The sequence below is a fragment of the Bos indicus x Bos taurus genome, chromosome 11 (assembly GCF_003369695.1).
Source record: "Bos indicus x Bos taurus breed Angus x Brahman F1 hybrid chromosome 11, Bos_hybrid_MaternalHap_v2.0, whole genome shotgun sequence".
Taxonomy (NCBI): domain Eukaryota; kingdom Metazoa; phylum Chordata; class Mammalia; order Artiodactyla; family Bovidae; genus Bos; species Bos indicus x Bos taurus.
Genome location: NC_040086.1, coordinates 81,987,932 through 82,001,524, shown reverse-complemented (window position 1 = coordinate 82,001,524; position 13,593 = coordinate 81,987,932). Strand labels below are relative to the sequence as shown.

The 13,593-nt window shown below is 39.5% G+C and overlaps 1 protein-coding gene across 2 annotated transcripts in view; it reads right to left on the bottom strand.

The window, feature by feature from the left end:
• Nucleotides 1-12,449, bottom strand: part of NBAS (neuroblastoma amplified sequence) — a 330,907-nt gene extending 318,458 nt beyond the window's left edge. The window contains exons 1-6 of one of the 2 annotated variants that reach the window (XM_027556036.1): nucleotides 12,278-12,449; nucleotides 10,164-10,218; nucleotides 8,207-8,243; nucleotides 5,600-5,677; nucleotides 5,202-5,249; nucleotides 464-507 (exon numbers count right to left, since the gene is read on the bottom strand). In XM_027556036.1, coding sequence (XP_027411837.1) covers nucleotides 464-507; nucleotides 5,202-5,249; nucleotides 5,600-5,677; nucleotides 8,207-8,243; nucleotides 10,164-10,218; nucleotides 12,278-12,394 — 379 coding nt within the window. In that variant the 5' untranslated portion in view covers nucleotides 12,395-12,449. The remainder of the gene's footprint in view (nucleotides 1-463; nucleotides 508-5,201; nucleotides 5,250-5,599; nucleotides 5,678-8,206; nucleotides 8,244-10,163; nucleotides 10,219-12,277) is intronic. The other variant, XM_027556037.1, reaches the window with a different exon arrangement.
• Nucleotides 12,450-13,593: the final 1,144 nt, after the last annotated feature.

Genomic DNA, 13,593 nt, shown 5'->3' with positions numbered 1-13,593 from the left:
CGCACACACACACATGCCTCGTGAGGTAAAGGATCATGCATTTTTGCTCATAATCAAACCCCTCAAACCCAGCAAAATGTCATATATATCCATGAATGATACTCAGTAAACTTCTGCTGAATCGTGTATCAAAGAATGATCAAATCCAAGACTATTTATTAGTTTATATCTGACCAACTCTTGACATATCTACAAATGATTTTCTGCATTCAATTCAAAATAAAAGAGTACAGACACTTACAAGAACATTATTAAAACTGGCTAAGAATTTTGTACAACATGTCAATTTCATATCTCTCCAAAATTCACATCTTAAAACAGAAATCAGTTAAGACGTGTTAAAATTATTTTAATAAATTCATAATCATCCTTGCCAATAAATAGCATCTATTCTGATTTTTAAGAAATATTAGTTGTTGTAAATTTGAATTTCTCATTTTTTAAATATTCTGGAAACTCTTACCTTGACATTTTCCAATAATAGATGTAAAATCATCTTTTGCAGACCTGCAAAAGACATATGTAAAATTAAGACAACAGTTTTGCCATAACAATACTGTGTAGTACTACTATAAGACACCACAGACCAGACAACTTCTCTAGACATTAATGTTTAATGACATTCCTTCCCTCACACAGATAGGTTCTGTGCCACAAATAAGACCCTTTCATTGGTGACAATGTTTTCTTTCAACCTTATTTCACTAGGTACATAGCTACAGTAAGAATACAGCAATACAAGCATTAAGTGATTTTAAGCACAGCCTTTTAATACTATAGAGATGCCTGAACCCTAGCCCCAAAGGCTCTGGTTTAGTAAATCTGGGACGGGGCCCAAGCAAAAGTATTTTTTTTTTTTAAAGTTCCACAGATGGATCCTGGTTAAGAACCACTGATGAGTATCATATCACAGATTTTAATCAGGGAAAAAAGTCTTGTTTTCATAAGTCGAACAGCTTTAACAAGTGACCATATACATATATATTTTATATATATAAATGACCTACTCAATATCTGTGTTCTTGAAATACATACCAAAGTAGTCTAATTATTATATCTTCAAAAATGAAAAATGTTAAACCTTCTCGAAAAGAATTTATAAACAATTATCCAAAACTTTAAGGTCCATTGTATTTGATCTAGCAATTTAATTTCTATAAAGCTATCCCTGGGAAATAATTACAGATATACACAGATAAAGGCAATTAATGCAGTCTAATTTATGAAAAAGAAAAATACAGCCAGTATAAAGAGATTAATTATTAAATTTTACTACACTCTATGAAATATTATACAATTATTGTAACATGAAAAGATGCTAACAATGTATTAATTTACAGAAGTTAAAGAAAAAGGTATCAAATAGAATATAGAGTATCATTCTACTAAATATACACATAGTTTATACACACACACAAATTTCAAAGAACATATATCAAAATGTTAATAGTAGACAACTTTTGAACCGTAAAATTTGCTGTTCTTTCATAAATATTTAACTATTTTCTAACATTTGTAAAATAAGTAAGCATTACCTTTAAAACAAATTTTAAAGACTAAGATTTTTAGTCATTTATTAAATTATATTAACAAAATCCAGCTACAATTATGGAAATAAATTTCCTCAAGAAATTAAGACTATACAGCCTCCATGTGGACTAGAACAAAAAAGACATGACCTCGCAAGTGAAGTTGACTTGATGTCAGTTCTTGTAACCTGGATAAAATATTCAACATGATTTCCTTTTCGCTTTCACTAACAGGATAAGTAACCGCAACTTTAGAGTTCAGATATGATTAAATGAGACATCACATATAAATTACCATGAAGCAGACCAGGCGGCGCTAATGGTAAAGAACCTGCCTGCCAGTACAGGAGATACAAGGAACAGGGGTTTAATCCCCGGATAGGGAAGATCCCCTGGAGAAGGAAATGGCAACCCACTCCAGTATTCTGGCCTGGGAAATCCCATGGACAGAGGAGCCTGATGGGATACAGTCTATAGGGTCACAGAGAGCTGGACACAACTGAAGTGACTCAGCACACAGACTGAAGTAATATAATCACAAATCACAGTTTGCTCTTTTTGCTGGTAAAGGGGAGGAAGGGAGGGGAGACAAATTTGTTTTGTCAGAACTTCACAGAATATATTCACTTAAGATACTTGAGCAAATTGGGAAGAGGGGAGGCAAGGCTGCCTTTTTTATGAGTCCCTTATTCTAATGCTTTTTATTGTGTTTCATGAAAGTTTCTAATCAGTTTCCATATTTATAACAGCCCATAATCATAAGAAACTATCACTTCAATACTTAGGAAAAAAGGAAGTATGTATTAACCACTTATAATCCATAACCACCAAATGACAAGTAGCAATTCACAAACTGTTTTTCACCCATGTGAACTCCACACATAAGCAGGTTAGGTGTCATAGTAGAGCATGCGATTGAGGCCTTTGCCACTCACTTCAAAACTGAAGATGAGGGACAGCAGCCTAACCCTGCACTGCAAATAGCAGAGCTGTCTCCTCAACTATAGTGTTTCAGCTTTGCCTGTTTTCCACTAAAACTATCTCCTGTTAATAACTGCTTCCTAATACCAAATAACAACCCCAGACACTATAATTATCTTTCATATTCTAATTCAATCCACAAATATTTACTGAATACTGAGTGCCGACTACTATTACTACTGGAGTCAATCTTGGATTGTATGTGCTCCTCACTGTGGTAGAGAAGACACAGATGGAGCAGTGAGAATAAACATCTTAAAAATTCAGGCACAGCCACTAGTCACAGTGTTGACTTCAGGGATCTACCTCGCCCTTTTTCTTTGCTGACCACCCCACTTTGCTCAAAGACACTTCCTTTCAGGTTACTGCAAAGTAAGTGTGGGTGTCTATCTGCAACAAAAGCAACTGAATGCCAACGTGAACAAGAGAGTGGGCTCTGCCCCATAGTATCCTCTCCAGAATCTGCTTCCCCATCCCACTTGCTGACAGGCCAGACCAATAAAACATAAACTAAGCACCTATTACATCCAAGGAAATATACAAGTGCAAGGGAAAAAAAAAAAAGAAAAGTTTCCATGCCTCCAAGGAACACACAGTATAAACGAGCCGCAGACTTCAGATCCCATGCACTGGAGTTTTAAACAAATGGCACCCCCCTGGAGTAGTGCAAAGCAGAGGTCATAAATATACTGGGGGAAACCCACATGTAAACATATTGGCATAGATGGCTAAAAGGCATGATCAAGAGGTAGTACAAATGTGTAGACAAGAGCATGAACACTGAAGCTAGAAGAGCTGATTTCAAATCCCTAGGCAAGTTATTTCACCATACTGTGCCAGAGTCCTCATTTCTAAAATAGAGAAAGAGGACTTCTGCAAGGATTAAGCTAACACTTGTAAAACACCTACAACAGTGCCCAATACTGTTAGCATTACCTTCTTACCATTAATATGTTGATTATTATAGGAGCACCAAGGATCGATACCTAACCAATGAGGCGAAGGGGATCCAATGGGAACAAGTCCCTGAAAGGCTTTCTCATACAGCTGCCTCTTGGCCCCAAAAGGCTTTAAATGGACCAAGTTACAAAACTCTTGCAAATTACAGACCAGACGAAGAAGATCTTGATGACCATCATGTCTGTTGCCCAGAAATGTTCCCTCACTACTTAGTCTCAAATGCATGAGCGGACTCCTACAGAGCTGGCCTATGTATACGTTTTATAAATATTATTGTACATGCTAGCAATCCAGTAGCAAATCCTCTTACAAAAGCAAATAATTACTTTTTTTTCTTTTCATCACAATTTTTAGTAACAAGTTCCAGAAACCCTTAGTAAAAATCTCCTTAACAAGCCTAAGTATCAATCCTTTGCCACATGTGTATTCCAGTCCTAACAACTAAAATCATTCCATTAACGTCCCCATTTGGGGGGGGGGGGGGGTGGTGAGGGAGGGGCGGGAGGGAAGATGGCAACTTTGACTACCATCTGCTGTTCATAAAGAAGTCACACGATGAACACATTTCTCCAAGAGAAACACTTCACATCACTGCAGCAAATGGAGTTGGAAGTACCAGCCCATCTCTATTAACAATTATCAGCTAAAATACCATGCCCCCAGGCTCACTCTTGCTGTTAGAGAAGAGGGCCCTGCCTATCAAAGCCATGTGGAATGAAGAGTGAAGTTCTGAAAAGCAGTCATTATTGCCAATCATCTCTGTCCTGATGGTTTTAAGAATGATCACAGAGGCTCTCAATCTGAAGTCAGAGCCCCAACGGGAGCTGACCCTCCATCTACTCCCCTAAAGTCAGAGCCCCAGTGGGAGCTAACCCTCCATCTACTCCCCTAAAAGTTATCCAAAGCTAACTCCAGTTCTGTTTGGATAAATGAAAAAAGAAATTTTGTGAACAGAAACAGTGTGCTAAAAACTGAATGCTTATTAAAACTAGTTTCAGTCAACAACAAAGTATCGGAAAAAACTTCTGACTGGTATCCAGGCAGCCTGAAATTTCCACCTCATTTGCTTATTTTTTGAGACTCAAGACTTGGGGCTTTCCTGGAGACAGGAGTGGCCCCCAGATTTAGAGGTACAATATGTTTAGTCTGCTGTTGACAATTTCCTGAGAGCGTAAACTAGTTTTCCTAAATTAGTTGCCAATGTTGCTATTTCTTTCACAACTGATATACTACTTAAAAATAAAGTGCATGAGAAGCCCAGCTCTGAGAAGTCTTCTAAATGTGTATGTAATACCACTGCTGTCTCAGGAGGACAGAGAATCAGTGGTCCCTAGTAACACTAAGCCTTAGTGTTCTGCAAGCCCATATTCCATCTACAGCTTTATGCCAACAGAGTAAAGCTGTCTCTATTGCTTTTTCACCTTCCTGAGCATATGCTTACCTGACTTAGCAATAACAGAAGAGTGATTTTCAGAGCTCTGGAATATATGCTTTTGTCTACTGAGAAAGTAAAATTTCTCAGGAGACAGAGTGATCCAGGGAAGTAGAAGGCATACTCTGAAAACAGCCTTCATCCTTTAATTAGCATAAGTTGGCATTTGATACCTTACAAAATTACATGAGTTAATAACAAAATTCCTTTAAATATACCCCCTTTAAAAACCTGAGTTCTCATAAATCAAGTAAATCTTTTCTGTAGGGAACTGCTGAATGAATACAACTGACACTTACCTGATCTCCACACACTGGTCTTGAACTGCAGCCAAGAGTTTCCCATTGCTTTCATGGGGAGAAAGAGAAACAAATCCCTGTATGAGTATCTATAGCTCTCATTATCATAGATGGAACCATTTTAAGACGTTAAAATTATTTTCAAATTTTTTCACATCTTTAATTATCCATTTCTGACCTTATAATTAGATGCATATATAGGTACAAAGGCATACAAAATAATTCAGTAGAGTTGCATTAATATATTTAAACAATATTAATCATGTGCGACACAGGGAATTTACATACAATAAAAAACCAAGAGAGCAAGCCATAAGGATCCTAAAATTAATAACCATAATGGAATTTAAATGCTAATCCAGGTAGAGAAACATTAGGTGAATTTTATGCATCCTTACCTTGCAAGTACCAAATGCCAGTTTATCTGTTTATTAACCAAGCGAACCAGTCCATCAGGGAGCAAGAAAGGAGCAGGGCTGAAACCACAACACATTAGCTAATTTTAAAAATCTAATCATGAAAACCACATATAGTAGGTAAATATTATAAACAGCAGATCTATAGTGAACAAGACGGATTTTTCCATTAGAATATAAAAACAGAATATTGGCAAACTCAAAACTGAAAGTTACTAATTCGATATCTGAAACTTGACCACATACATTTCTCTATTACCAAAAAAAAACCCTGGTTATGTGGTCAATGATATGTTTTTTCTAAGGAAAAGATATTTGAGGGTGCCAGTAACAGCAGAGTCAGCTTATAAGAACTCTTCCTGCAATGCACATCCAGAAATACAGGCTCCAGCTCTAACAAAAACAAACTCTAGTACACAGCTAAACTCAAAGAGAGGAACAGAAATCTCCTAAGAACTACAAATGCAAAGAGAACAAAGTCAGAAATGGGCACAGGACAAAGAGAGGAACAGAACTCAAAATGGAGAGTAAACACCTGCGAGGGGCCACAGGAAGGACAGGAGTGGGAGGTGAAGACCCCCGCAGAGACCAGGACCCTCAAAAGACTGTGCCATCAGAGCAAGGGGAACAAGCCAAACGTCACAGGAACCCAGGGAGACCTTCAAGAATCTCATCTCTGCAAGGAATTCTGGTCTGTGGGGGGATGGGAATGAAACCTCCTAATGAAAAAACAAAACCCCAAGTCTTTACGACATGCAAGACTGGACGGTGATTTGACTTTACTCACATGCTCCAAGGTTCCCAAGCATAAGGTCACACTAGCATCACTCACAAAAGATACAAGGACACGACCCGCCACACGTGAATCAGTATTCAGACAAATTAGAGGAGTAACACGTGAAGAAAATCAAGAAAATAGGTGGGAAAGAAAAAATAATTCGATGGGGAAGAGAAACAGGAAAAAAGAAAAAACACTACGAAATTAGAAAACACAACATAGGCTTAAAAAGATTAGTTAATTTACATCCAGTATATTTATGTTCATTTTTTTAAGACAAAACAATTAATGCCATGAGGTACTTAATATTATTAAAAAGATATGAAACATGCCTGTGATACAATCAACATGAGAATGATAAATTTCCTCCGGAGGGGAAGAAGACAGGCAAAGGTGGGGGTGGGGAGGAGTGGACCTGAGCTCTAACATGTTGCATAAAAATAAAAACAGGGCCATCTGAAGCACATATGGCAGAAGAGCAACAACTGCTTTAATTCAGATGTGGATACAATCGTAACAGATTATATTACTGTCTACAATTTTCAGTCTGTTTGTAATATTGCATGATTGACAGAAAAAAAAAAAAACTTGAAAAGGCCACTCAAAACAAATATTGGCTCTAAGACCTTTTAGGTATAATTATCATAAACTCAAGAGCAAAACAACTCAACTACAAGCATTTTGAAAGAAACATATCATGGAGAAAACTAGATAATCACCTCACGGTCCACTCAGTCTATACACTGATCGATGTGGCCAGTGCAAGGAAAGGGACTTCTCATGAGAAAGACACCTCCTGACGCCTGAGCATAAGGCGTTTACACGCAGGACAAGGCTTTCAACAGAGGGAGCTCTTGCAAGTCCTCCTCCTCCATAAACAACAAAAGAACTTACTGTTCAGGAGCACCCTAAACAGACATCTTTTCTGCCATCCCTAACCAACAGTCCTCAACACTACCAAGTGTAGCCCGGTGAGCCCAGGAAAAACAGCCTACCTCTTACACTCCCCTCCCCACGACCACCCTCTCTCTCACTCAGTTCTCTATCACATTCCACATCCCCCAAAATAAGATAAAATTCAGAAAGAAATTCAATGCCTGCATACACACACACACACACACACACACACACAGTAAAAGCAGAAAAGCACTGGAGGTAACCCCAGGGAAGAGCCAAAGGTTTGTTTTATTATATACAGAACCCTGTTATCTCTAGAGCTCTTAAGATTAGCTGTCCTCGAGCAAAAAGCAATCTCTGGGAAATAATTCTATAAATCAATTCCTACACATGCACCTAAAAGCAAAACTGTATCTTTGGTCAGATTAATCATCTCCTTGTTTCTAAAATTAGCACCAGGCCTAAAAACATACTTAACACTCAAAAGAACTAAGAAGTTTCCAAGAACTGAAACCTAAGAGAACCTTCTCTGATGCACAGCAACTGAACACTGACTCTAAGAGTTGATACAACCGTAAGAACAAAAAGGTTTTTAAAAAGATAATGCAAGAATAGGTCCATCTGTTCTTGAATACACATTCGAGATAAGGCTGAGGAAACAATCAGAGAATGCAGAGATGGTCATGAGATATTCTCAATAACGACTAAGGGATCGAAAATCAGCCTACATTTATCGAAAGATCTTGTCAAGGTATACCAAATGTTTGACAGGGCTGTTTTATAAACTGGGTTCACCTGAATGTCAGCATCCATATCACAATCTGGGATTCAATTCTGAAAGCTTCAATAATAAATAGGATAATATTGTTTGTACTTGCTGTTCATACCATTTCTCTGAAGCGCTGACAACTCACCTGTACCAGATATATTGGCTTAAAAATAATAAACGATCTGTAATAAAAAGAAACAGCAAAAAGCCAAATATGAATGAGCTATTCTTTGGGAATCATTTTCTATTTTAGATTTACTGACAATAAGTCTAAAATACACTGCAGAGTGAGTCATTACAAAACATGGAGAATACAACTCTTGTCGAGGATAAATATAATCTAATATACACAATAACTTTCACAAGATCATATATTTGTTTATATGTCTCAAGTCTGTATTATTCAAAACTTTGTATAACAAGTAAAAGTGGTTTGAGATGCAAAATTTCGCCTAAAAGGCTTTAATGAAACCATAGAATAGAAGTCATAGTAATCACCCATGAAAACCAAAGTATTTGGATAAAGATTATGATACCATTTCACACTTTACAGCAAAGACTTAAAAATAATAATGCCTAAAATGGAGAAGTCCATGGGAAACAAAATCTTTCACACACTATTGAAAAGCAATGTTTTATGATTCCATTTAAAATGTACACATATGTGTGAACCTGTGTACATGGTTATGTATGTGACAAAAGCAAAAGGTCTGAAGGATAAGAAATTATCTCCAGGTGGTAAAATGAGGAATTATTTATTCCCAATTTGTGGTCTTCTATATTCCTAAACTTAGTACATTACTTGTATATATTTTCTAAATTTTCAAAATTTCACATTTGATAATGAAAACTGAATATGCTAGTGTGTCTTGTAACAGAAGATAAAATTATTATTATATTTTCAAACAGGTATATTAATGCATATAGAAATATTGTACTGATGAACCTATGGCAGGGCAGCAATAAAGACACAGAGAACAGAACTGTGGACACAGTGGGTAAGGAGAGGAGGGTGAATGGAGAGAGTAGCATGGAAGCACATTCACTGCCATATGCAAAACAGCCAGGAGGAATTTGCTGTATGGCTCAGGGAGCTCAAACTGGTGCTCTGTGACAACCTAGAGAGGTAGAAGGGGGTGACAGGTGGGAGGGAAGTTCAAGAGGCAGGGGACATATGTATAACTATGGCTGATTCCTATTGACGTATGGCAGACACTAACACAATACCATAATGCAATAATCCTTTAATTAAAAATAAACTGTAAAAAAATGTATCTGTATAAACATATGAATACATCCATATATGTGTATATGTATATATACACACATGCTCACAGACATATAGTTAAAACACATGCATTTTTTATAAAATAGGTAACATTTATGCTATTAATACTCATTTTAATCAGGAAAATTAATAGTGATTAGTTTAGCAACTGAGTTTACATTAAAACTCAAAAGGACACATTTTCAAATCCCGACTACAAGGAGATCCTACAGTCCATTCTGAAGGAGATCAGCTCTGGCATTTCTTTGGAGGGAATGATGCTAAAGCTGAAACTCCAGTACTTTGGCCACCTCATGCAAAGAGCTGACTCATTGGAAAAGACTCTGATGCTGGGAGGGATTGGGGGCAGGAGAAGAAGGGAATGACAGAGGATGAGATGGCTGGATGGCATCACTGACTCGATGGACGTGAGACTGAGTAAACTCCGGGAGTTGGTGATGGACAGGGAGGCCTGGCACGCTGCGATTCATGGGGTCGCAACTGAAACTTCTTAAAAGAGCACAGTTACAGAATAGGAAAAAATAAAGAAAAAATTATCTGCTAACTATATCATAAATAAATAAGCTATGGTGGTGGTTTAGTCACTAAGTTGTGTCCAACTCTTGTGATCCCACAGAATGTAACCCACCAGGCTCCTCTGTCCATGGGATGCCCCAGGCAAGAACACTGGAGTGGGCTGCCATTTCCTTCTCCAGGGGATCTTCCCAACCCAGGAATCGAACCTGGTTCTCCAGCACTGCAGATAGACTCCTGTGCCACAGGCAGACTCTTTACCAACCAAGCTATAAGGGAAGCCAAAATAAGCTATACTCACCCCTAATTGCTTTTGTGATGATAAAGGATGCACCATGTTTCCGGTTGCCTCTAGGCTACAAATGAAAAAAAAAATTGAGAATTTTCCACTGATACTTATATAGTCAGTTATATTTCTTTGCTAATACTCAGTACTGGGCACAAGTTATCAGTGTCTTTAAAACTACTTATAGATAGAAACAAAACAAGGAGAAGCAGCACTAGGAAAGTGAGCATGGCAGAGATACAGGCATTTGTCAGGATGAATTCTGCAAGACAGGAAGGGGATTGAGGCTGGAAAATGTTTCTAAATCAAAACACCAGTGCAAAGACAAAAAAAGTCAAGGTCTAAGACCCACACTGGTTGCCAGTTGGCACAGTCTATTTTGGTGGGCTACAGAGGCCTAAAAGGGGTTTTGCTTGTAGAAAAAGCGATCATATGGATCAATAAACTCATGCCCCAAAGCAAATATATTGAATATTAGCTGCATATTCATAGAGAAAATACTACAAACAGCCACACTGATATATAACTGCTATATTAAATAGTCCCTTAAATACAGACCAAACATAGGTTAAACAATACTAGGCACTATAACCTGGAAGATGTCCTAATGGTCACAGAGTGCAGACAGATGTGGCTTAAAAGCACAAAAATGTTATTTCATTCAACAAACATGAATCGATCATTTACTTTGCAGAAGACAAAATTTGGTTTGGGGAAGGAATATAAAAATGAGTCAAATGTAGCTGCCTTTCAAGGGCTTGTAGTTCAGTTAAAATCAATAGAACCAAACAAAAAAAGTGTTATGAGGTTTCAATATAAGTTGATGCAGTGCATATTTCTTTAACCAATTTATAATCTTAAGCATTTCTATAACATTATTGTAATTAACCAGTGAGTGCTAAGGTGTGGAAAGGTATCTCATTCAATTAGTGGCAGCAGCAACTTTCCAGCTGCATTAAGATACAAAATATCAATTGTTCAACACAAACAGAAACTATATAAAGACTTTTTAAAAATTATGCATGAGGATCTCTGCTAGCCTACAAAATATTCCAAAAGGCAGAAACTGCAGTGGGAAGGAGGTTAAAGAAAAGCTTGTAAACTTTACAGGAGAAGCAGTACTTTCTCCAGTAAAGAAACTCAGCAGCCAAAAAGAAAGAAACTGAGAAAAGAGATTGTAAATAAGAATTCGTATGGGCTAGAGCCCATGATCTTAACGAAACTCCTTTCCCATCTTGCTGCATATTCTGATCTTAAAACAGCAACCGGCACACGTTAGGCACTCAATAAATACGTTTAATAAATGCGGATTTCTGGTTCTTATCTCCACCTTGTGCCTGAGAGGTCCTTTCTATGAAACCAGTGACCCCAAGGTCCAGATTACCAACACCTACGACCCCTCTTCTAACACAAAACCCAACCCCGGGTCCTCATAAATCTTCACTCCTCAGGGCATTTTGCTCACATCGCCATTAAAGTGCATATTACAGCAAGTGATGAAAAAGTTTACTACACTGTCTTCCCTCTAAGACCGCAAGTACCACCAAACTTAGTCACTTCGGAAGCGCAGCGCCTGACAGTATCTGGGACACGGACAGACATACACATACACTCATTAATTACTGAAATAACACAAGAACTGACACAACTCGGGCCCAATTAGGAACAAAGGTTTAAAATGCCGCGCTCCACGACAGCCCAGCAGATGCTGAGATGACTGCAGGGTCCTGGAAAACACTCCCACAGCAGGTGAGGAGCAGCCCTGCCGGGGCCGGCCAGGGGAAGGGACCACCGAGGGTCTAGGTGAGGGAAGGACCCCCGAGTCCAGCGCTGTGCCTTAAGCCCTCCAAGTAGGGACGATGAAACAGACCGGGGTGGTAAAGTACGTGCCTCAGGGCCCGAGGTTTCGCCCCCCACCCCACCCAGAGCACCGAATTAGGAGTCCAGGAGGCATGCCAGAAAACCCCACCTGGGGGACCCGGACCCCCGTTAGCTCGCGGTGCCGTTGCCAGGACGACCGCACAAGCGGTGGAGCCCGGCTCCATCACCCTACGTGGCTCCGGCTACGTGTCTCTGCCGGGGCAGCGCCGGCACCAAGCTGGCCGCAGCCCCGGAGGGGCCTGGTTCACCTGTACTTCCGTCTCCGGGGGCCACTCGGTGTTGACCAACAAGTCATAGAGTATCGTCTCCTCCTCGCCCTCCGCAGCGCCTGGATTCACGGTCGGCAATGGCTCGGAGGACGCCATATTTGGCCCCACCAAGTGCTGGGGCAGGGCTACTACGGCAAGCTGCGGCGGACAAGCTTCCGCGGCCACGCCGCCTCTGATTCCCGGGGAAAGGGGTGGAGTTAACCCGAGGTGAAAAGGAAATGCTGAGTTGAAACCCTCCTTTCAGTAGGTGGGACAACCTCTCGCTTGTCTTGCGGTACAATTTACATTCTGGTCTTGGTACGCTCCCTGTTTATTAATTGCATCAGATCAGCCACATCCCAACCTCTCTTACCCCGTCAGCTTCTATAAAACGAAAAGGTGAGAACTATCTCCCTGAGATCCTTCCCAAGGCAAGCCATTCATCATCACAGGAATCCAAGTCTATGCCCCAACCTCTAACGTGGAAAAAGCTGAAGTTGAAACGGTCTGTGAAGACCAACAAAGACCTTCGAGGACTAACACCCTGCGTTCTGCCATTTATGTATTTGTTGCCTGTTTTGTTTTTTTTTTTTTTAGTAAACACTAGAAAGCTATCCTATGCAACAGATTAAACGAATGAGAGGTGTCACCGGAATTCCTTGGTGATCCAGTGGTTAAGACTCAGGCTTTCACTGCTGTGGGTTCCCAGGGTTCAATCCCTGGTGGTGGAACTAGGTTCCCGCAAGCTGCACAGTGTGGCCAAAAATTTTAAAAATTTTAAGAAAGAAAGGTATCAGAGAATGATGCTATCAGAGTTCAGAAAAAAACAGAGGGTCTAGAGGGGCTTTCTGGAGGAAATGGTGTCTTTAACAGATAAAACTGGAATCAAGAGCAGAGGGTTTGGGGAGAGCATTTCAAGTAGGGGGAAATGGGGTAAGGACAGAGGCAGAAATATCTAGTTGGAAGAGCAAGCAGCTGAGTAGAAACCAAGTCAAGAAAGGATGTAGGGGCAAAAAAGTTGAAATAATAGGTTGAGGACCCACTTGCAGGTCTAGGTTATTTGTTCATTCATTTATTCATTCCTTCATTCAACAAGTACCTCTCTGAGAAAAGTCCTGCACTGTAAGCAGAGACCTACAACCTGTGTAAATATACAGTGTCCAGGTGTCTCACTGTATCTCACTGTTCGCTGAGCCCAGAGTGTGCAGAGCATGAGCAGGGAAACTGGAAGAAGATGCAAAGAGCCTTAGTGAAGGAAGAAATAGAACAGGGTCCATCTTGAAAGCAAGACTCCATCTTGGGCTGGACTTTGGACT